We start from the raw sequence: 23,074 nt of genomic DNA on the forward strand, positions 1-23,074 counted from the left end.
CTCGACACCAGAGAATCAAATAACCCTATTAAAAAATGGGGTACAGAGCTAAACAAAACGTTTTCAGTTGAGGAACACCGAATGGCCGAGAACCACCTGAGGAAGTGCTCGACATCCTTAGCCATCAGGGAAATGCAAATCAAAACAACCCTGAGATACCACCTCACACCAGTCAGATTGGCCAAGATCCAAAACTCAGATGACAGCAGATGCTGGCGAGGCTGTAGAGAAAGAGGAACACTTCTCCACTGTTGGTGGGGTTGCAAACTAATACAACCACTCTGGAAATCAGTCTGGCGATACCTCAGAAAATTGGATATAGTACTACCTGAAGACCCAGCTATTCCACTTCTGGGCATATACCCCAGAGACACTTTAATACACAACAAAGATATATGCACCACAATGTTCATAGCGGCTCTATTTATAATAGCCAGAAGCTGGAAGGAACCCAGATGTCCTTCAGATGATGAATGGATACAAAAATTGTGGTACATATACACAATGGAATACTACTCAGCCACCAGAAACAATGACTTAACCAAATTCTTAAGAAAATGGCTGCATCTAGAGAATATCATCCTGAGTGAGATAACCCAGTCACAAAAGAACAGATGCTAACCCCAGAGGCTTGCACTCCCCCAGAAACAACTCACAGACTGTATGAAGTCCAAGAAATAAAGAAAACAAAAAAATATATACATATATTTACAAAACAAGAAGACTTTGACTATTTCCATGTTTCGTTTTGTTTTGCATGTACTTTACACTTATTGTAACTATTAGGTTTTCAATGCATACTGTCAAGCCCTTGAAAAAAATCAAGTACTGACTAAAAAAATATATTCACATGGTTTTATGTAAAAATTATTTCAATGTCTGAAAAAACAGTACTGACAAAAATGTATAATTTTAAGCAAAAAATGTTTAAAATCTGTACATTTGTCTTTGTTTTGTAAAATAAAGTCGTTTAAAAAAAAAAAAAAAACAAAATGATCATTCACCATGATCAAGTAGGCTTCATCCTACTTCATCCTGGTTTAATATACAGATATCTTTCAATGTAATCCACCATATGAACAAACTCAAAGAAAAAAGCCACATGGTCATCTCACTTTATGCTGAGAAAGCATTTGACAAAATTCAACACCCCTTCATGTTAAGAGTCTTGGAAAGAACAGGAATCCAAGGCCCATACCTAAACATAATAAAAGCAATGTACAGCAAACCAATATCCAACATCAAACTTAACGGTGAGAAACTTGAAGCTATTCCATTAAAATCAGGGACAAGACAAGGCTGCCCACTCTCTCCCTACCTATTCAGCATAGTACTGGAAGTCCTGGTCGGAACAATTAGACAGCAAAAGGAAATCAAAGGGATACAAATTAGAAAGGAAGTAAAAACATCACTGTTTGCAGATGACATGATAGTGTACGAAAGTGACCCCAAAAATTCTACCAGAGAACTTCTGTAGCTGATAAACAAGTTCAGCAAAGTGGTTGGATATAAAATTAACTCAAACAAATCAGTAGCCTTCCTTTACTCAAAGGACAAACATGTGGAGAAAGAAATTAGGGAAAAGATACCCTTCACAATAGTCACAAACAATATGAAATACCTTGGTGTGACTCTAAGCAAGTGAAAAACCTGTATGACAAGAACTTTTAATCTCTAAAGAAGGAAATTGAGGAAGATCTCAGAAAATGGACAGATCTCCCATGCTCATGGACTGGAAGGATCAACATTGTAAAAATGGCCATCTTACCAAAAGCAATCTACAGATTCAATGCGATCCCCATCAAAATTCCAACCCAGTTCTTCATAGAGTTGGAAAGAGCAATGTGCAGTTTCATCTGGAATAACAAAAGACCTAGAATAGTGAAATCCATCCTCAACAACAAGAAAACATCTGCGAAATCACTATCCCTGACCTCAAGCTATATTACAAGGCAATTATGCTGAAAACTGCATGGTACTGGTACAGAAATAGGCACGTGGATCAATGGAATAGAATAGAAGATCCAGAAATGAGCCCTCATGTATATGGTCACCTGATTTTTGACAAAGGAGCAGTAAATATTCAATGGAAAAAGGACAGCCTATTCAACAAATGGTGCTGGTCCAACTGGCACTCAGCATGCAGAAGAATGAAAATAGATCCTTTCTTATCTCCTTGTACAAAGCTCAAGTGCAAGTGGATCAAAGATCTCCACATTAAACCAGGTACACTGAAATTATTAGAAGATAAAGTAGGGAAAACCTTAGAACACAATGGCAGAGGAGAAAATTTCCTGAACAGAACACCAATGGCTCCTGCTCTAAGGTCAGAGATTGACAAATGGTACTTAATGAGATTGTGTAGTGATCGCCTATCTCGCCGGCAAGGAAGATGCGCCACAACAGGATCCTTCTACAGGCGTTTATTGCGGGCTTGATTGCAGTAGCGAAAGACCCCGAGCCCAGAAACCAGCCCTCCTTATATATGCTTAGGAGGACTGTGCCGCCACCTGATTGGTGCATTCTGTGCACCCTAATTAGCACACTCAGAGTCACCATGATTCAGCAAAAACAGGCAGGCGTACATGCGCACTTAGGTTGTTTATCTCAAAACTGGCCACTCTCCCTTCGGGCTGGGCGCCATCTTGTAATGGCGAATACAGTGGCTTTCCACAAGATTGCAAAGTTTCTGTAAGGCTAAGGACACTGTCAAGAAAACAAAACGGTAGCCAACAGATTGGGAAAAGATCTTTATCAACCCCACAAATGATAGAGGCTTAATATCCAAGATATACAAAGAACTCAAGAAGTTATATACTAGAGAATCAAACAACCCTATTAAAAAATGGGTACAGAGCTAAACAAAAAGTTCTCAGTTGAGGAATATCGAATGGCCGAGAAGCATCTAAGGAAGTGCTGGACATCATTAGCCATCAGAAAAATGCAAATCAAAACAACCCTGAGATTCCACCTCACACCAATCAGAATGGCTAATATTAAAAGTTCAGATGACAGCAGATGCTGGCGAGGATGCAGAGAAAGAGGAATACTTCTCCACTGTTGAGGTTGTAAACTGGTATAACCACTCTGGAAATCAGTCTGGTGATTCCTCAGAAAATTGGACATAGTACTACCCTTCTGGGCATATACTCCAGAGAAGCTCCAACATATAACAGAGACGCATGCAACACAATGTTCATAGCAGCCCTATTTATAATAGTCAGAAGCTGGAAAGAATGCAGAAATCCTTCAGTAGATGAATGGATACAAAAATTGTGGTATATTTACACAATGGAGTATTACTCAGCTATCAGAAACAATAACTTTATGAAATTCTTAAGAAAATGGATGCATCTAGAGAATATCATTCTGAGTGAGATAACCCAGTCACAAAAGAACAGACATAATATGCAGTCACTGATAATTGGATACTAACCCCAGAAAGCTCTGAGCATCCCAGAAATAACTCACAGAGTTTATGAAGTTCAAGAAAAACAAAGGCCAAAGGAAAAAAAAAAAGAAAAAGAAAACGAAAAACCATTATGCTTAATCTTTACACACCAAGAAAACTGACTATTTCCAGGTTACATCTTGTTTTACATGTACTTTATGCTTATTTTAACTGGTATGATTTTAATGCTTACTATCAAACCTTTAAAAAAATCAAGTACTGACAAAAATGTATTTGTATAGTTTTATGCAAAAATGCTTAAAATTTGTAGATTTATCTTTGTTTTTTAAAATAAAGCTGTTCAATTAAAAAAAAAAAAAAAGAAAGGGGCCTGAGACCAGAATATTCAGGGTTAACATAGAGTTTAAATAACTTTATTTTATGTTATTTTTAAAAGAAAGGTCTTGAACTTACCATATAGGGAAGGATAATGACCTTGTATTTCTGATTCTCCTGCCTTCATGTTCTTAATGTTTTTTTCTTTTCCTTGATCTCAAGACAAAATTTTGCTGTGGGATCAGACTGACTTTGAATTTATGGTAATCCTCCTCCCTCTGCCTCTTAAATTCTGGAATTAAACCATGTTATCATTCCTTGTTCTCCTTTCATTCTGTGGGTATGCATATGAACTAGACATGAAGTGTCTATGTTAACATGCTAGCTGACTAGTCTGCAATCTCAGCAATCTTTGAACATATTTGATTAGGAATGAAAACATTGGTTAAATAAAAGTAGAGAGAGTGATTAGAAGTTTTCTGTTTAAGCGTACAGAATATTACCTAGTCTTCCCCTTCCCCAGGTCCCACCCCGGAGATTCTGAAGGACACTTCAGACTCTTTGTTTAGTAAGGCATTTTGTTGTGGAAAGTTGAGGGAATAAAGCTTAGTATTTACCAATTCCATGCATGCATAGTTAATCTTACAAAAAAAAAAAAAAAAAAACAACAGGAAAGCACACCTTGAGTCAGAGCCTTGCATATGATGTTGTGTTTTAGCTTGAGGAGAAATAAAAACTCTTTGAGTATGAGAATGATTAATTCAGTTCTGGAAAGTACCTTGGTTTTGAGGTAGCTGGGCCTCTGAATGTACCTATTAAGCTGAGAGCCCAGGAGACTGTGTAGATAGACATTCTATAGGCCAATTTGCTACAGTTTTATGCTGTAGGAATACTAATTTTTGTTTCTTTATGATTATGTAATTTTGTGACATTTAATTGAATGCTAAGACATTTTATCTAGAGAAGACAGAAACACATTCCGAAAGTGTGGTGTAAAGTGTTGGAGTAGTGTGGGTGAAAGGTAATCATCTGGAAGAAAGGCAGATAGATGACAGTACAGAGAAGTTTGGAGAGAAATAGATGGAGAGGAAAAAGAAGGGAAGGTGGAATGTAATATTTTTCTCTATCAATAATAATACACATTTTGTGTTACAGATGAATTTGCAACTGGTTTTTTGGATTGGATTGATCAGCTTGATTTATTCTGTATTTGGCCAAACAGGTAAACAAGTGTTTTTTGTTATTTTTTCTTTTTATTTCAGCATTTTATATCAATAGTCATTGATCAGTTAGATTCTGGATGTGAGGACATTCCTCCATCAGATCACAGTACTCCTTCTGAAGATTTGTAGCACCCATCTCACTGTGAATGAGAAGCAGAGGTTTCTGAGGAGCCTGAAGAGGTCTTCAGTTAATCATTTCTGATTTAGTGTGAGGATTGTGAGATCCCAGATGACAGTATGTCATAGGCCACACAGAAAATACTTGGAAAATGTGAGTGCTGGAATGGCCCAGAACAGAGGCATGTAATATATTCAGAAGCAAATAAAATAAACACATAACTTGGTAGATTACAATGAAAGTGTGTCCATTAACATCTAAAAAGTGAAGGTAGGCTGGGCATGGTGGCACGTGTCTGTTGTAATCCCAGTACTCGGGAGACAGGAATAGTCAGGAGAATCATGAGTTTTAGGTTAGCCTGGACTAGATACAACTCCACTTCTCCTCCCCCCTGCCCAGCTTAGCATATCTATAAGGGCAGGGAACAAGCTGAACATGGTTTAAATTTCTCTGGCAACCCTGACCATCTATATCTGGAATAATAGATGCCTGGTTCAACTCTTTAAATCTTAAAAGAAAGCACAGTATATAAAATAATTAGAATTATCTGACCTCAGGATAGACATGTGAAAATGGTGAAAGATATTGAGTAGAAAACGATACATAAAATCTACAGACACCTAGAAACTGTATATTGAAGACCACACCTAAAATTGGTAGGGTAGTTATCTTTTAGTGAGTAAATTGTGGGTGATCTCTAAATTTTTCACTTCAAGCATAGTTTATATTCTAATCAGAAAACTGGAGATAGTCTTTACTAAAGTTTACTACAAGAAAAAATGTGCCAGTCTAAATCGAGTCAAAGAAATGCAAACCCAAGTGGTTATGGTTAGATGAATGTGGACTTGGCAGTTACTTAACTAAAAGTGGCATGGAAGCCCTGAAGACACTTATGTGGTATGGGCATGGGATTGTAAGTCATAGGAAAAGGCAAAAGCTGACCTGAGTATAAGAGTACCTGGACATTTATAACCTCTCAGGACAGTAGGTGCTGAAATTACACTTTGAACAGGATGGTCTGCTGAAGTGTAGCTAGGCTAATGGTACCTAGTGTGTCATACAAAAGACAAGACAACTGCCCTTTGTGGGTCTCAGTGACAAGAGGATCTCAGACCATTAGGTTTTCTTTGGAGTGGCCTAGTGTAGCTTAGTAACTAGGCTGCATTTGTTCATTTTTAACATGTATGTTTATTTGCATATCATTGGTCTCTGTCTTGTGATCTATTCATTTTTTTTCTTTGATACTTTAAAGTTACTAAAAAGCACAGTTTCTTTTTTTTTTTTCCTTTTTTAACAGATAAAAATAGATGTTTAAAAGCAAATGCCAAATCTTGTGGAGAATGTATACAAGCAGGGCCAAATTGTGGGTGGTGTACAAATACGGTAAGATTTCTGATTCTGTTCTATTTATTTTCTGATTTTTAGCCTTATTCAGAGCCTTGTCCTTGGGAAGTGCCAGATAAGATATACCATTTTAATTAATGTCTATTGAATAGTGTATGGTGGTCAGAATTGTGCTGTTTGACAAAATATATGTTTTAGTAAATTTTCAATTGCTATAACAAAACACCATTATCAAGGCAGCTTATAAAACAAACAAAACATTTAATTTGGGGCTCAAAGATTTTTGTACGTAGCCCCTTTTACAATGCTTATACTAAAATCACAGTGCATTAATTTGAGGTTATGTTACGCCAAAGGTTCATTGTGTATGTCTTCACTCAGGTGTTTGGACTTAAATTGTAAGATGTCACATATAACATCTGACAAATTAAAAAGATAAAATGAGAAGTTTTTGTCTTATTTCAGGTTTTTTTTATACTACAAATGGTACGCTGGGGTGAAACTGGGGACACTTAGGAAAGTCCAGTGGTAGCTCTTGCCTTCTTTCTTTGGAAAATGAGGAATATAGCTCCTGCTTTATCAGTTGTTGCAGTTAGAAATGGATTCAAAGAGAGGAGTTCACTTCAAAGGCTCTATTTATATGGCAGCTGCTGGCACCAACAGCATTCATTTTGTGGGCCCATAGTTTATCTAAAGCTGAGATTTTACCTAGTCAGCTGAATACTATAGCTTCTGAAATCTGGTACATAACTTCTTAATTACTAAAGGTTCTTGTGGAAAGTGTTCAGTAGAATTTTATTTGGGTCTTATGAAGCTCCTCGATTGGTTAAATATTTGGGAATGTGCTAGGCATTGTGGCTCACATCTTTAATCCCAGCACTTGGGAGGCAGAGGCAGGCAATCTCTGTGAGTTCAATGTCATCCTAGTCTACAAAGCGAGTTCCAGGACAGCCAGGGCTACACAGAGAAACCCTGTCTTGAAACAACAACAAAACCCAAACAAACAAAGTGAAAAGGAGAATTTCCTCAGATCTTGTTCTTTGTTGGATTTTGAGATTTAAAAATAAACAAACACATTTCAGTTTTAACCTTTGACCCTGCTCATTCTTTCTACGTATCTCTTTAATTGTGTGAATACTCTTGCTGTGTTACTTTTGCAAAAAAAAAAAAAAAAAAAAAAAAAAACAACAACAACAACAAAAAAAACCACAAAAACTTTAACAGCCATTGTCTGTTCTTAGTCCTGTGCTGTATATGTGCGCATTCATGTATGTGTGCATTGAAAGTGAGCAAACAACAGGCTATCTTCTCCCGTTGCTTTCCAACTTATTTTTTGTTACAGGATTTCTCATTGAACCTGGGGCTTGCTGTTTCAGCTTGATTGGCTGAACACTAAGTCCCAATCTGAGAACCCACTGTTTCTGTCCTCCATTATTGGGGGCCATGATTATAGATGTTCACTGCCTTGTGCAGCTTTTATGTAGGTTCTAGGGATCAGAACTATGGTCCTGATGCTTGCAAAGCAAGCACTTTACCCATTAAACCATCTCCTTAGTCCCTATTTTGTTGTTGTTGTTGTTGTTGTTGTTGTTGTTGTGTGTGTGTGTGTGTGTGTATTTACTCATATAGTATTATGACCTTTTAAAAAGTTCAAGGTTGTCTTAGGGTTTTACTGTTGAACAGACATCATGACCAAGGCAACTCTTATAAGGACAACATTTAATTGGGAATGGCTTACAGGTTCAGAGATTCAGTCCAGTATCATCAAGGCAGGAGCATGGCAGTGTCCATGTAGGCTGAGAGTTCTGCATGTTCATCTTAAGGCTGCTAGGAGATTGGCTTCCAAGGAGCTAGGATGAGGGTCTGAAAACCCATGCTCACAGTGACATACTTCTTCCAACAAGGCCATACCTTCTCCCAATAAGGCCATACCCCCTAATAGTGCCACACTCTTGGCCAAGCCTATTAAAACCATGACAATAGTAAAGTATAAAAATTTGGGGACTGGAGAGAGCTGTGGAGAAGAGCATTGTCTGCTTTACTGTCCTCTGTAACTTTAGTCGAAGGGTCTCTGACACCCTCTTCTGGCCTCTATGGGCACTGCACACATGTATAGAGATGCACATTCAGGCAAGACAGACATCAAACAAATAAAATAAAATTTAAGAAAAACAATAAAAATAGCTCATTTACTAGCAAGCATTTAAAAGGTTTTAGCCAGACAATGATGGCACATGCCTTTAATCTCAGCACTGGGGAGACAGAAGCAGGCATATATCTGAGTTTTAGAGTTAGTTCTAGGGCTGCACAGACAAACCTTGTCTCAAAAAAGTTTTCAATCAGGAATATTTATGCTAGATTTTACATATGTACATTCGTGTGTGTTTCTGTGTGTGTGTGTGCACTCACACATATTATTAATTGGGATATATTTAGGCTAATGTGCTTTTCTTAATCATCTAGTTGTTTAAAATGCTCTGCTGGGAAGTCCTTCTAAAGACTTTTCTAAGAGAAAATACTGTCTGGTGTGTGGGCTTATAAGTATACCAAGAACTGAAGGATGTAATTAGTATTGATACATTCTGAATTTGAAAGGTGGGATTTTTATAATATGTTTAAAGTCTGGGGAAAGATAGTACTTTCTTAGTTGGTTTTACTTGTTTTTGTGTAAGAGCACATACTATGATGTGGATTTTGTTAAAAAGCTAGAAATGAAGTACCTTAGATTAAGTCATTTGATTTTTGCAATTTGTTTACATGCAGTAAAAATCATATCAAAATGCTTGCTATACTTTTTTGTTGATGTATTTATTTTATATTTCATCTAGACATTTTTACAAGAAGGAATGCCTACTTCTGCACGATGTGATGACTTAGAAGCTTTGAAAAAGAAGGGTTGCCAGCCAAATGACATAGAGAATCCTAGAGGCTCCCAAACTATAAAGAAAAACAAAAATGTCACCAATCGCAGCAAAGGGATGGCTGAGAAGCTCCGGCCAGAAGACATTACCCAGATCCAACCACAACAGCTGCTTCTAAAGTTACGATCAGGTACCTGTCTCTGTCCCAACTTGAGTTTTCCATAGCAAGTTTATACAAGCCCTTTTCCAGTCTTTTGATGGTTCATTAGGGTAAACTGGTACCCAAAGATAGGGCATAAGTTAAATTTTAGTGGACATAACTTCTTTTTTGTTGTTGATTTTTGAGACAGAGTTTCTCTATGTAGCCCTGGCTGTTTTGGAATTTGCTCTGTAGACCAGATTGGCTTCACTCTCAGATTTTCCTCTCTTTGCTTCCCAAGTGCTGAAATTAAAGGTGTATGGTACACCTTAAATTCCTGGCCATAATTTTTGTAACACATATTACTTTTAATAATTTAAAATCTTACCTTCTGTTAGAGGTAAATCCTCTTAAAGATTCAGAAAACATCAATTAAACTTACTGAATTTTAAAAATAATATCATTCATCTGTTAATTAATTTTATAATATAAAAGCAAGGTTTGAATCCATGCATTTGTATAATGCCATTTAAATACTAATGTTTTTATAAGTGCTCATGGCCGTCTGAAATAGATAACATGTCCTCTTTCTGCATGTCATTCTTCTGTCTTGTTACTGCTGCCTAGATAAACTTCAGCCTAGGAAGTAGGCATTGTTATACTTTTAATGTGAAATGTCCCACTTAGGCTCATGTATGCTAATATTTGATCTTGGCTTGTAGTGTGTTTTGGGAGTCTGTGGAGCCTTCAGTTGGTGAGGGTTGGCTGGCTTGTGTTTCTGGGAGTGGGCCTTTAGCTTCCTGATTTGCTGAGATAAAGATTATTGCTCCCTCCTGTTTCTGCTGTGAAGGACAGACCAGCTTTAACTTCTGTGGCCTCCTGGAATCTGAGCCAAAAATAAATTTTCTTTTTCTTAAGTTGCAGTGTCAGGAAAAGTACTTAGTACAGGCTTGTACATCTACTCGAGTAGACTACTACTATCATCTTTGAGCCACAGACAGGCAGGATCCTGATCAGGTTCATTATGTATTTGCCTAAATCATATTTTAATCATTTTTAAAGACAATTTTTACTTACTTAGGTTTACTTATTTTATATGTGTGTTTTGTCTATATGAATGTGTGTGTGTGTGTACCATGTGTGTGCCTGGTGTCTGCAGAGATTGGACATTATCTGATCCCCTGGAACTGAAGTATGGTTATGAGCTAATATGGTAGGAAACAAACCTGGGTTGTTGTAAGAGCAGCAAGTACTCATAACTTCTGAGGAATCTCTAGCTCTTTGTCTTTATTATCACTGTGGAAAGCTTGAAGGCTTTCTTCTTGAACTTAGGGAACCCATGCAACTGCTGGCTTTTCTCATTCCCTTCCATTGCTTCCAGTTTTCTTTTTGTGTTTCTTTCCTTCATCCCTTTGCATTTAGATTGAGTTGGTTTTCTTCTCACTGTCATTGAAAATCATTCATATTCTGCAATGACATAAGCTTTTCAGGTTAGCTCTGTACCCATTCTCTAGCTACCTGCCAGAAAGTCAAGGAGAAAAGATTGTTTTTTATCCAAGCAAACCTTCCACTTTCTCCCCTGTTTGTATTTTATGTTATGGTACTAGAGATAGAATTTAGGATCTCTCATGTGCTGGGCAAATGTTCTACCACTAATCTGCCTGCTAGCTCTGTGCTTTGTAAGTAAATAACAGGTAACAACTTTTACCTCTCTCACCTTCCTCATTTTTTAGTTCAGCCTTCATCTCCCACTTCACCTCTGTAACTTCCTTTTACAACTTTAAAGTAAAACTAGATTGTTATTCACCTACATGTAGCAGTGTCTTTTTACACAGAGAATGTGTCACTCCTAACTTTAATCTCTGTCTAGATTGTGCCTTGCTTTCATTCTGCCAAGACTTACAATGTTCTGATTTTCTCATACATTTTTGTGCAAATCACCTTGTGATTACAGTGACAACAGCTTGAAATATAACATACAAAAAGAAAAATCTTATTTTGGGCCATAGTTTTAGAAGTTTCCATCTGATGGAGTGGCCTGTTGCTCTGAGCTTGTGGTAATGTGAAATGTCATGGTGGGGCACCTAGGAGATGATACAGAAAGTAGGTCCCATAGACTACAGGACACATCACTGGTAATCCAAACCTCCTGCTCATCCTCACCTCTCAAACTGCACACTGCCTCCTGATAGTGCGAACACATGGGGAGATCCATACTATAGAAGAATTCTTTGTATCTTGTGGGTTATTTTTGCCTCCCTAAGTCTTGATGTTGTAAGTAGTTGATTAAATGAAATCAAGTGTGTGCCTGTTAGGGCTCTAACAAAATTCTTAGGTTTTGTAAAAATTATACACTTAAGACTATAGCATTGAACATGTAAATTGGACTTGTTATTATTCTCATTTTATTTTGATTATTGGCCATCTAATTTCAGTTTTGAATTTGGTTTATTAGGAGAACCACAGAAGTTTACATTAAAATTCAAGAGGGCTGAAGACTATCCTATTGATCTCTACTACCTTATGGATCTCTCCTACTCTATGAAAGATGATCTGGAGAATGTTAAAAGTCTTGGGACGGATTTAATGAATGAAATGAGGAGGATTACTTCAGACTTCCGCATTGGTAGGAATGTTGGAAACATTGTGTGTGTGGGGGGGGGCTTCTGCATATTTGTAAATGAATGTCTTGTATTATCACTTTCTGTCTCATTTCTGTGGGACATGGTTTATCACTTACCCAGGTTTGTGGCCTGTAATTTCCTATCTTTTCCTAGCATGCAGGTGTGTGTGGCCACACCTGGCCTTTTACCTGGGTGCTGGGATCTGAACTTACCTTCACACTGATGCTATAGGAGCTCTAGCCCACTGTGTAGTCTCTGTAGCCTCCATACTGAGCTTTAGAAAAAGATGTACATTTAGAGTTGGTAAGATGGCTCAGTGGATAAGGGTCCTGCCTCTAAGTGATCCAAAATCAGCTCCTGCTTGTTTTTTGACCTCCAGACATGCATTGTGGTATATATATATGTACCCTTCCTCCAAATAAATAAACAAATAGATATCAATTTAAAAGTGATTAAGTTTTTTGGTCTCTGCCTACTCATTTATCCAAGTGCATTCTTTTTTTTAGGCTTTGGCTCATTTGTGGAGAAAACTGTGATGCCGTACATTAGTACAACCCCAGCAAAGCTAAGAAATCCTTGTACGAGTGAACAAAACTGCACCAGCCCATTTAGCTACAAAAATGTGCTTAGTCTTACTGACAGAGGAGAGTTTTTCAATGAACTTGTTGGTCAGCAGCGCATATCTGGAAACTTGGACTCTCCAGAAGGTGGTTTTGATGCAATCATGCAGGTTGCAGTTTGTGGAGTAAGTGATTTCTCCAGTGGACTGTTGGCATTGTCTGTGGGGATTTATTTTAAGTGTGTTTTTACTAAAAGTTAGAACAAAATGACCGTAGCTGCTACAAGATTACCTTGAGGAACACTGATGTCAGTTCTTAAGTTCTCATTGCTGCTTTCTTGGGTATCTCTAATCTTGCATCTCTGTTTGAGCCAGAAAGGGAGTTCACGCCTAAGGAGTTTGAAAGGCCAGTATGCTATTTATATGAAATAGTGGAACATAGACTTTAGCTGGTTTAGGTTTTTGTAAGAAGCTGAGGGTATCTTTGTATTGGAGATGTAACTGACGTTGTCTGAGGTATCTCCAGGAGTTCTGAACATGTCATGTGGAATAGTGTCTCACACCATGTCCTTCAGGTCAGTTTTCTGCTCTGGTCAACACGTCTTCCTCTTGTGTCTTAATAATAAAAGGAAGGAAATTTCAAAGGTTCGGTTTCTAATAAAAGTAGTAATAGAATATTTTTGGTTTATTTGTAAAGTTTTCAGGGATTGTAAGCGTGGTTCTGTTGCACTAGGGGCCAACATTTATGATCCATGGGTATTCTGATTGTTTTTTGTTTGTTTTCTTTTTTTGAGATAAGTCTTGCTGTGTGGTCCAGCATATCGTTGAACTTGTAGAGGTGGTTTTGTGTCTGCCTCTTGAGTACCGAGATTCCATGTTTGCTCCACCACACAGTTGTAAGGATAATTGTAAGAACTGTCATAGTGATCTGTATGAAGTACACAAAGACACCCAGCATATACTGACTACTGTTCTTATTTTTGACTTGCTACTGTAGTGCGCATAATTTAAAAAATAGTATTTTAATATTATTGGCCTTAGCCTTCTTTATTCTCTGAAAAGCTTCCCACCCCTCCTCCCTGATCACTGTATGGAGAACATTTTCTTGGCTGCCTCTGCTTTAACCAGCAGGAACAAACTGATCCTTAACCCCCACCTGTTTTTGGCTATGCTGCCTTTCTGAATTTGTCATCCTTTAGAGGCAAAGGAGCAAGTAACCTGCCTTTGAAAAATGATTAGAATCAAGAAAGTTAATTTCTATCTTCAATGAATTTACAAATATGTGTTGTTACTTTAAATTTAGGAAAAGATGTAATTAATTACATAATAGAAGAGGATTTTCACATTGCTTAAATTCTTTGATGAATAAGCTAGTAAAATTACAAATGAACTGATTTCATCTTTGACAATTTTTCCTACAGTAAGAAAATAAAGCTAGGTATGGTGGTCCATATGTAAAATTCCAGTATTTAGGAGTTAGGAGCAGGGGAATTAAAAATTCAAGACCATCCTTAGCTACACAGTAAGTTTGAGGTTAGCATGCATTGTATGAAAGGCTGCCTCAAAAAGTAAAGAAGAGCTGATGAAGAAAATTTTGTAGGTAGCAAGGGTATATATACAGCAGGTGGGTAGGAACAAGAGCTAGGATGTAGGTAATAGCAGGTATAGACTGAGTCGCTTTATGTATTCATCATATACTCAGTACCCCTACTGAAAAACAGACTCTGAATTGAGGCCAGCAGAAAGAAGCTATAAAGTTCTGGAGGAGCATCTCTGCACTACAGCAACATTAGCACTGGGACAGGAGACACAGTGATACACAATTAGGTTGAAAGTACAGTTGTAGCTTATGAACCTGAGAGCAAACATGCTAAGTTACTGTGCAGGGTCTGCAGTTGACCTTTTTCTTTTATAGTCGCTGATTGGCTGGAGGAATGTAACACGACTGCTGGTGTTTTCCACGGATGCTGGGTTTCACTTTGCTGGAGATGGGAAACTTGGTGGCATTGTTTTACCCAATGATGGACAATGTCACCTGGAAAATAATGTATATACAATGAGCCATTACTATGTGAGTACTTAGGCCTGTCTAGTGAGTAAGTTTTGGTGATTTTAGTGTGTAATCCTGAGCATGCAGTGGGGCAAGGTTTACATCTTTCTTGTTTTGGTCAGTGTGAGCCCTGATGGTGGCTGGGAAAGCTGCATTGCTGCTTGTAAAGCTCTGGCAGTGTGCTGTTCTGTTTAGGTGGCAGGAATGCTGAGATCCATCTGGTTCCTTACTTGCATATATCATTTGTCAGCCTCGCTGCTCATATTCTAAATGTGCGATTTTAAACTAGGCTTACCCTCTAAATCTTATGACTTAAAAATTCACAGTCTGGTTATTATTGAAAGCAAATGTAGGCAAATCACTCATGTTCTAGAAGAAATTAATTTTGGTGAATCTTAGTCTTATGTGCTAGATAGCAGGAGCCTTTAGTTCTGGTCCCTTAATTTTACAGTCCTCACATTTAAGTACATAGATTGTCTTGCATTTAAAACCTTTTACAATGGGACTGGGGAGATGTTTAGTAGTTAAGAGCACTTGGCAGCTCTTTCAGAGGACTTGGATTCAATTCCCAGCAGCCACATGACTGCTCACACCTTTCTATAACTGTCTAGTTCCAGGGCTTCTAAATAATCTTCACACAGATATTCATGTGGGCAAAACACCAGTGAACATAGAAATAAATTATATAAAATGCCTTAAAATATGGGAATTCTTAAACATATAAAGGAACACATGACCTAGCTCAGCAATTATTTGCACTTGATATTTTTTTTTGAAAGCAGTCTTGTGTGAATGATCTGTTTATGAATGCTTATCAACTCTAACCATATAATCTTAGCAATTGAGAATAAGCCTGGACTGCAGAGTGAGACCCAAACAAAATAAGGCCTCATCATTGATTATACAATGTATTTATATACTAAATTGTATTGCTTGATTTCTTAGGATTATCCCTCAATTGCTCACCTTGTTCAGAAACTAAGTGAAAATAATATTCAGACGATTTTTGCAGTTACTGAAGAATTCCAGCCTGTTTACAAGGTAAAAAGAATGAAAGTTCTATATCTCTCCCATTAGTCATTATTTGCTGAATTATGTATTTGGAATGTAAGAAAATGCCATGAGGCATTTATGTTCAATAGCTAGACTGAATTTGACATAATCATTTATGTTTATTTTAGTTGCATATTATTAGGATTGTTAGTTATCTTAAAGATATTTAGGAAATGAATCTCAGTGGATTTTAATTGGTTGAAAAATATTTATATTTTACATATTTACTTTCAGGAATTGAAGAATTTGATTCCTAAGTCAGCAGTGGGTACACTGTCTGGAAACTCTAGTAATGTGATCCAGCTGATCATCGATGCCTACAATGTGAGTGTGCTTTAAATGCTGTCAGCTTCATACCGTGCCTTAAATAAAACACCCTTTATATACACTTCAGCAAGCTGAAGAAACAATGCAAAATGTGAATTTAAATTCCATGTCTGGAGAAAAAACTTGATAATCATATTAGTCTTTGAAAGCATAAGTTAAGCAAAGCAGTAATATTTAGATAAAGGCATATGCATAATTTTCAAGCTCTTATGTGTCATTAGGCCATGTATCTCCTATTGGAGCAAGAGTGAAAAACATAACTGACATTTTGATGTATACAGGTTTTTTTAATCTTTTTTCCCCCTAAAATCACCTTTATTGATCCATCTTTATTTGTTTGCTTGTTTGTTTGTTTTTTCCTTTTGGAGTTGTTTTTCTGCGTTGCCCTGGCAGTCTTGGAATTCACTATGTAGACCAAACTGGGCTTTGAATGCACATTGGTCCACCTGCATCTGCCTCCCAAGTACTGAGATGAAAGGTGTGCATCACCATGCCTGGCTAGTTTTACTTATTTCGGTGAATGATGCTTGACATTTTTGCTTTTCTCCTTTTTCTCAAGACAGACTCAGAGGAGATACACTTGTTGACTGTTTTCAGTAGTAGTTCACATACATAGGCATATCATTCAGGAACTGAAATGACATCAGAATACTCTGAAGAAAACTTGTGATGATTCCCAGTAAGCACTAGCCAGTGATCATTTAAAGTGACCCACTGGCACATGCAATTTCATGGAGACTGCTTGCTATGTTAGGTTAAGTTAGATTAAAAACTTTATTTTAATGGAGAGAGAGAGTGAGAGTGAGAGAGAGAGAGAGAGAGAGAGAGAGAGAGAGAGTGTTTGTAAAGTGCCATGAAGTATATGTTACAAGACAACTTGTGGGAGTTAGTTCTGTCCTCTACCATGTGATTTGGGATCAAACTCAGGTTGTGAGGCCTAGTGGCAAGTTTCTTTTACACTCTGATTCATCTTGCCAGCCCTTGAATTTTTTGAGACTGTATCATATGGCTCAGGCTGACTTCACTTCTCAGTGTTTCTAAGGATCTAGACTTGTGATGTTTTTGCCTCTACCACCCAGGTATGCTATGACATGCCTGGCTTTGAACCTCACATTGATTTTTACCCATGTTTAAGGTCCCAAGACATTTGGAAAAATTTTGACTTAGAGGGGTTAAAGACAAGATTTTTGTTGTTTTCCATCCTTCTATTCCAGACTCTCTTGACAGATTGTTTTCCTCAGTGCTATTCCTATAGGGGTGTTGTCTTAGTTAATGTTTCTATTGCTATGAAGAACCATCATGGACAGGGCAACTTTTACAAAGGACAACATTTAATTGGTGCTGATTTACACTTTCAGAGGTTCAGTCTATTATCATCATGGGAGGAAGCATGACAGTGTACAGTCAGACATGGTGCTGGAGGAGCCAAGAGTTCTGCATCTTAATCTGACTGCTGCCAAGAGAGACTGTCTCATGGGCAACTAAGAGGAGGATCTTTTCTGAATGGGATTGAGCCTGAGCATAGGACTTCAAAGCTCGCCTACACAGTGACACACTTTCTCCAACATGGCCACACCTTTTAATAGTGCCATTTCCCATGAGCCAAGCTTATTCAAATCACCACAGGTGTGAATGACAAGAGATGGCTTATGCCTACAACCTCACTGTCCTGAGATGTCTGCTTTCTTAAATAAACACTGCCTGGACTCTTCCTTGTCAACACTCCCATATTTTACTTTTTGTTAGCTCTGAGAAAAGCCGAGGATGTCATGGCTGCTAGACAGTGCTGTACCATTGAGCAAAGCCCCAGTTGTTTAGGCTCTAGAAGGGTGTTTAGGAAGTGGGCAAGATGACAGTGGTCATGTATAAATTTTTTTACTCTGTTGCTCTGGTGTCTGGCCAGAAGTAAGGAGGCCAGAGGATAGTTATGGAGAGCTGTTGTGACGCCAGGGGCATCAAGCATCTGTTCTGTGTTCTTAGGATTCCTCATAACCAGGCCTTTATTTGTGAGATCTAGCATTTTGGCTGATTAATAAAAAGTCAGTGCTTTCATATTGTATACATTATTTTGAAGACTGGACCTTTTTTAGAGTTGACTACTCTAGATTTTCTATCACCCAGTGGGATTGAATTGCAGTGAAATGGTAATGTTTTCATGACAGCTCCTTTCATCCAGTGTTGAGTGTGTTCAAGTCATATTTTACTTCCCTGTTCATGGTTGGTCTTTCTTTTAGTCCCTTTCTTCAGAAGTCATTTTGGAAAACAGCAAATTGCCAGACGGAGTAACAATAAACTACAAATCCTACTGCAAGAATGGGGTGAACGGGACAGGAGAGAGTGGACGGAAGTGCTCCAACATCTCCATTGGAGATGAGGTATACTGCACAAGCAGTTTCTGTGAAAAAGAGCAAGCATGTTTAAAAAAAAATCAGAGCTCCAGAGATGACTTAGTAGTTAAAGTATTAATTAGCATTTGAAATATTTTCATGTTCATTGCTAAATTTGTTAATCTTTTTTCCTTTAAGGTTCAATTTGAAATTAGCATAACTGCTAATAAATGTCCAGATAAGGAGTCTGAAACCATTAAAATTAAACCTCTGGGCTTCACTGAAGAAGTAGAGGTTGTTCTTCAGTTCATCTGTAAGTGCGATTGCCAAAGCCATGGCATCCCAGCAAGTCCCAAGTGCCATGAGGGAAATGGGACATTTGAGTGTGGAGCCTGCAGGTGAGTGCAGCCTCACTACAAGGGAACAGACAGTATAGGCCACTTTATTTGGGAAACCTGTAGAAAATAGAGACACAGATTCTCTGCTCCAGTCACTTGCTCACATACTCTTAAGGATCTCTCTGTTCTTAAGCTTTTAGCTAGATAAGCAGTGTGTTTGACCACAGTCTCTCAGGGCAGCCAATGGGCTTTGCTCTCCTCATGGCACTCCCAGTTCTCTATAGCAGAATACATTGACAAGAAAAAAAAAAGTAGATAGAAACATGTTTTGTACAAACTGTCAGTGGTAACTTTTTAAATTTTGTTTTAGTTTGGATGATCCCAAGTTTCTGATCTTACTACCTCAGTACTTGGGTTATAGGCAGAACCCACTACTCCCAGTGTTAAATGACAGTTTTATCTCTGACTTACTTAACAAAAAATGTTTGCCATGTACAGGATTAATTTTGTATTTCTGGGATAAAGATAAAAGAGTACTTAAAGTTACATTTGTGTGTATGTGGGGAGGGGGGTGTATCCTAGTATCATGGCAGGCTTGTGGTGAGAACAAATGCAAGAATTGGTTCTCTGTCTACCATGTGAATCCTAGAATTGAACTTAGGTTGTCAGGTTTGGTGGCAAGTACCTTTACTCTCAGCCATCTCATCAACCCTCTTGGTTACTTTTTATACTAAATATTAAACTGTGTTTGTAATACAGCCTTTTCTCTAAAATAATAGAACTTTTTAATCTAAATGTTATCCTCATATCACTGTGGTTTTGTTTTTTGGCCCAAAGAAAAATGAATAGCTATGTTTACCATTAATTGCCTATTTTAAGAAATGATTTAATTATTGTATTTTTGCTATGTTATATTAACCTAAATCATTAAGATACTTTTTTTGTTAAATAGCATTTTACCAAAAAAGATTTTTTTGAAAATTCTTTGCCTTTTTGTTTAGCATATGCAAAATCAGTTTATCCAGTGTTCAAGAACATGCTCTAAGATTTGTAGGATATTTGTTTTACATATAGACCTGTACAGTAAATTTACTTTTAACTATGATTTTCAGTTTATGTACTCAATATATTTTCCAACTTTTGGGATTGCATTCATTGCTGTTTTTTATGTGTTAACAGTTAGGCCCTTGCTTCAAATTTAGTGGCAGGTAGTCTGTAACAGTAATATAACTGAATATATTTGAGAATCTAGCCCGACACACATCCTCTGCACTTGGGAGCTAGAGGCAGGCAGACCTCTCTGAGTTCAAAGTTAGCCTGGTCTATTTTAACAGTTGTTTTGTTGTTTGTTGCTGGGGTATGTTTTCATTTTGCTCAGAATGTTTTCTTGGTGAAGATAAAATTTTCCCAAGCCCCCTATATATTATATAAGAACTTGAGTTGCTACTGTATGTGTATATGTATAAACACAGTGCACTTCACTTATGTCTGTTATGTGTGGAGTGAGCATCCCTACCTGATACTATGCTAATGTAATGTAAAATTGTTACAGTTTTTTTGGATTTTTTCTGCAGGTGCAATGAGGGTCGTGTTGGGAGGCACTGTGAATGTAGTACAGATGAAGTAAACAGTGAAGACATGGATGCTTACTGCAGGAAAGAGAACAGCTCAGAAATCTGCAGTAACAATGGAGAATGTGTCTGTGGACAGTGTGTGTGTAGGAAGAGAGACAATACAAATGAAATTTACTCTGGCAAATTCTGCGAGTGTGATAACTTCAACTGTGATAGATCCAATGGCTTAATTTGTGGAGGTGGGTAAGCACCAGCAGTAGCTACACATATAGTTCCTCTAATGAGATCTCTGGGCGAACATAAAGAAAGGGACAGGAGTTAGGGTAGGCTTTCCATTAATTCTGCTTTCTTCTATGTTGTGGCTTGTTTTTAATTTGTGAATAATTGATGTGATGATACATTTTACCATTGTTTTGAGAAATGATCTTTTTCATTGCAGGAAATGGTGTGTGCAGGTGTCGTGTCTGTGAATGCTATCCCAATTACACTGGCAGTGCATGTGACTGTTCTTTGGACACTGCTCCATGCTTAGCGTCAAATGGTCAGATATGCAATGGCCGGGGTATCTGTGAATGTGGTGCTTGTAAGTGCACAGATCCCAAGTTTCAAGGGCCAACTTGTGAGACGTGTCAGACCTGCCTTGGTGTCTGTGCAGAGCATAAGTAAGTACTGCCTAAGTGCTTCACATAGTCAGATTCACTTTGCTGCCCCCAGGATCTGTGTTATACCATTAGAGCCAGAGGAGAGTGCTGATAGAGTTTACTTCACAGAGAATATTTGCTGCTTTTTATGTTCTAAAAATTCTTAAATAATTGTGTAAGAATGAAGTGTACCATGAGAGTTGTGCTGTTTTGTTTGGTTTTAATCTGAAATCACTATATAATAAATCTGTGTTGTTAACTTATTTAACTGGCATGACTATCCTTAGTTTCTGAGGTTTAGTGGTAGAGCTAGAGCTCTGAGCTCTGCCACAGAGACATATACTCTAGTCCAGTTGCTATCTTTTGCTTCAGGAGACTGGAAGGTTTTTCTCCTTGGTAAATTATTACACTGATATTATACTTCTTACATTATTATGGTTTTAGGTTACATATTTGATGTGATATAGGTCCACTTTTATTGCCTATATCTTAATTTTGTGTTGTGGATATATATATGCACGTGTATTGTATATATGTGCATCGAGTTCAGATAACCTTGGGTTGGTTGTTTCTCAGGTGCCTTCTACCCTCCTATTACCACAGGGGTTTTCATTGACCTGGAACTTTGTCAAGTAGGCTCCTAGCACTGGGATTCATTGACCTGGAACTTTGTCTCTGCCTCCTAGCACTGGGATTACAAACATATGCCCCCCGTACACCTCACCTTTTCCATAGGTTCTAATGATCTGGATTCAGGTCTTTATGCTCATGGGGCTGATACTTTACTGACTGAACAATCTCCCAGTCCCAACCTTTATTTCTTTATCATGATTTAATTTTCATTTTGGAAACTTGCATTCTTTTAACCTGTTAATGGGAAATTTATTTGCAAGAAAAATCCAAGTGTTAGCATTGACTAGGAAAATATATTTGGTTTACCTAAAATTGTTATAAAATTGAACTGCTAAAGTTTGTTCATTGAAACGTGTTCAATTATGTTTTTATATATATATATATATATATATATATATATATATATATATATATATATAATTTAAGTTTATATAAATATAAAATGTATACATAGTATAGAATGAGAGACCTTGCTATTGAGCCTAGGCTATCTTTGAACTCGAGATCCTTCTGTCTCAGCCTCTCCACTGCTGGGAATGCAGATGTGGCTACCACCAAGGGCTTAGACTAGATTTTAATGTATGTTCCCCAAGTTTGCAGTGTGCTGGTTATTGGTCTTGGGCATACCTATTACAGGTTTGTCATGAACATGCTGGTGTCTTTACAAAAAGGACCCACTATGTAGGCCTAACTGGCATCTGTGCAGCATTCATAGCTGTGCTATGGATGCCAGGGTCTGTACTGTGGATGCCAGGACTGGAGGCTGAGCAGTTCCCCATAGCTGACTAAAAAGTAAGGCTTATGAATCAGATGTTGGATGAACTCTTTATAAGGCCTGGTGTTACTAAGCCCTGTAGGCACTGGCCTTTACTGAAGTTCCTTATTCCTCCAGTGGAATTATTCTTTAGCCAGAGACTTCCGGGTGCTTTGCCACCACCAATTAACTTAGTCCAAGGTGGGTCTGGAGAATTCATTACTTACCCCTTTATTCTTTGGCTGCATCTTTGCTAGCCAGGGTGTTGCTGGCCTTAGTGGCAATGGTTTGGTCAAGGCTGCTGGAAACCAGGATTTCTTGTGGGACATATTGCCTATTTATTTCTTTTGAATTTATATTGCTCTTACAATGGAATGGCCATTATTTTAGCACATGAAGTATTCTAAGGAAAATTCATGCTAAGTGTAATGATTTCTGTCTTAGAGAATGTGTTCAGTGCAGAGCCTTCAATAAAGGAGAAAAAAAAGACACGTGTGCACAGGAGTGCTCCCACTTCAACCTCACCAAAGTAGAAAGCAGGGAGAAGTTGCCTCAGCCTGTGCAGGTCGATCCTGTGACCCATTGTAAGGAGAAGGACATTGATGATTGCTGGTTCTATTTCACCTATTCAGTGAATGGCAACAATGAAGCTATCGTGCATGTTGTGGAGACTCCAGGTAGAAGTTGGGAGATGCCTAGCATTGTTTCTTATGATGCCTTGTTTCTGTTCTGGGTCATTGCTGGGGCTCTCTGGTGGTATAAACAGCCTGTATTTTTATCTT

General features: G+C 37.8%; 1 protein-coding gene across 2 annotated transcripts in view; it reads left to right on the top strand.

Annotated features, from left to right (window-relative positions):
* Nucleotides 1-23,074, top strand: part of ITGB1 (integrin subunit beta 1) — a 46,463-nt gene that overhangs the window by 14,922 nt on the left and 8,467 nt on the right. For both annotated transcript variants that reach the window (XM_080936821.1, XM_080936822.1), the window contains exons 2-14: nucleotides 4,883-4,949; nucleotides 6,366-6,451; nucleotides 9,241-9,463; nucleotides 11,868-12,038; nucleotides 12,543-12,781; nucleotides 14,511-14,666; nucleotides 15,591-15,686; nucleotides 15,933-16,022; nucleotides 18,260-18,400; nucleotides 18,551-18,750; nucleotides 20,265-20,503; nucleotides 20,704-20,926; nucleotides 22,737-22,969. In XM_080936821.1, the coding sequence (XP_080792947.1) occupies nucleotides 4,883-4,949; nucleotides 6,366-6,451; nucleotides 9,241-9,463; nucleotides 11,868-12,038; nucleotides 12,543-12,781; nucleotides 14,511-14,666; nucleotides 15,591-15,686; nucleotides 15,933-16,022; nucleotides 18,260-18,400; nucleotides 18,551-18,750; nucleotides 20,265-20,503; nucleotides 20,704-20,926; nucleotides 22,737-22,969 (2,164 nt within the window). The remainder of the gene's footprint in view (nucleotides 1-4,882; nucleotides 4,950-6,365; nucleotides 6,452-9,240; nucleotides 9,464-11,867; nucleotides 12,039-12,542; nucleotides 12,782-14,510; nucleotides 14,667-15,590; nucleotides 15,687-15,932; nucleotides 16,023-18,259; nucleotides 18,401-18,550; nucleotides 18,751-20,264; nucleotides 20,504-20,703; nucleotides 20,927-22,736; nucleotides 22,970-23,074) is intronic.

Source organism: Micromys minutus (assembly GCF_963924665.1).
Source record: "Micromys minutus genome assembly, chromosome: 24".
NCBI lineage: Eukaryota > Metazoa > Chordata > Mammalia > Rodentia > Muridae > Micromys > Micromys minutus.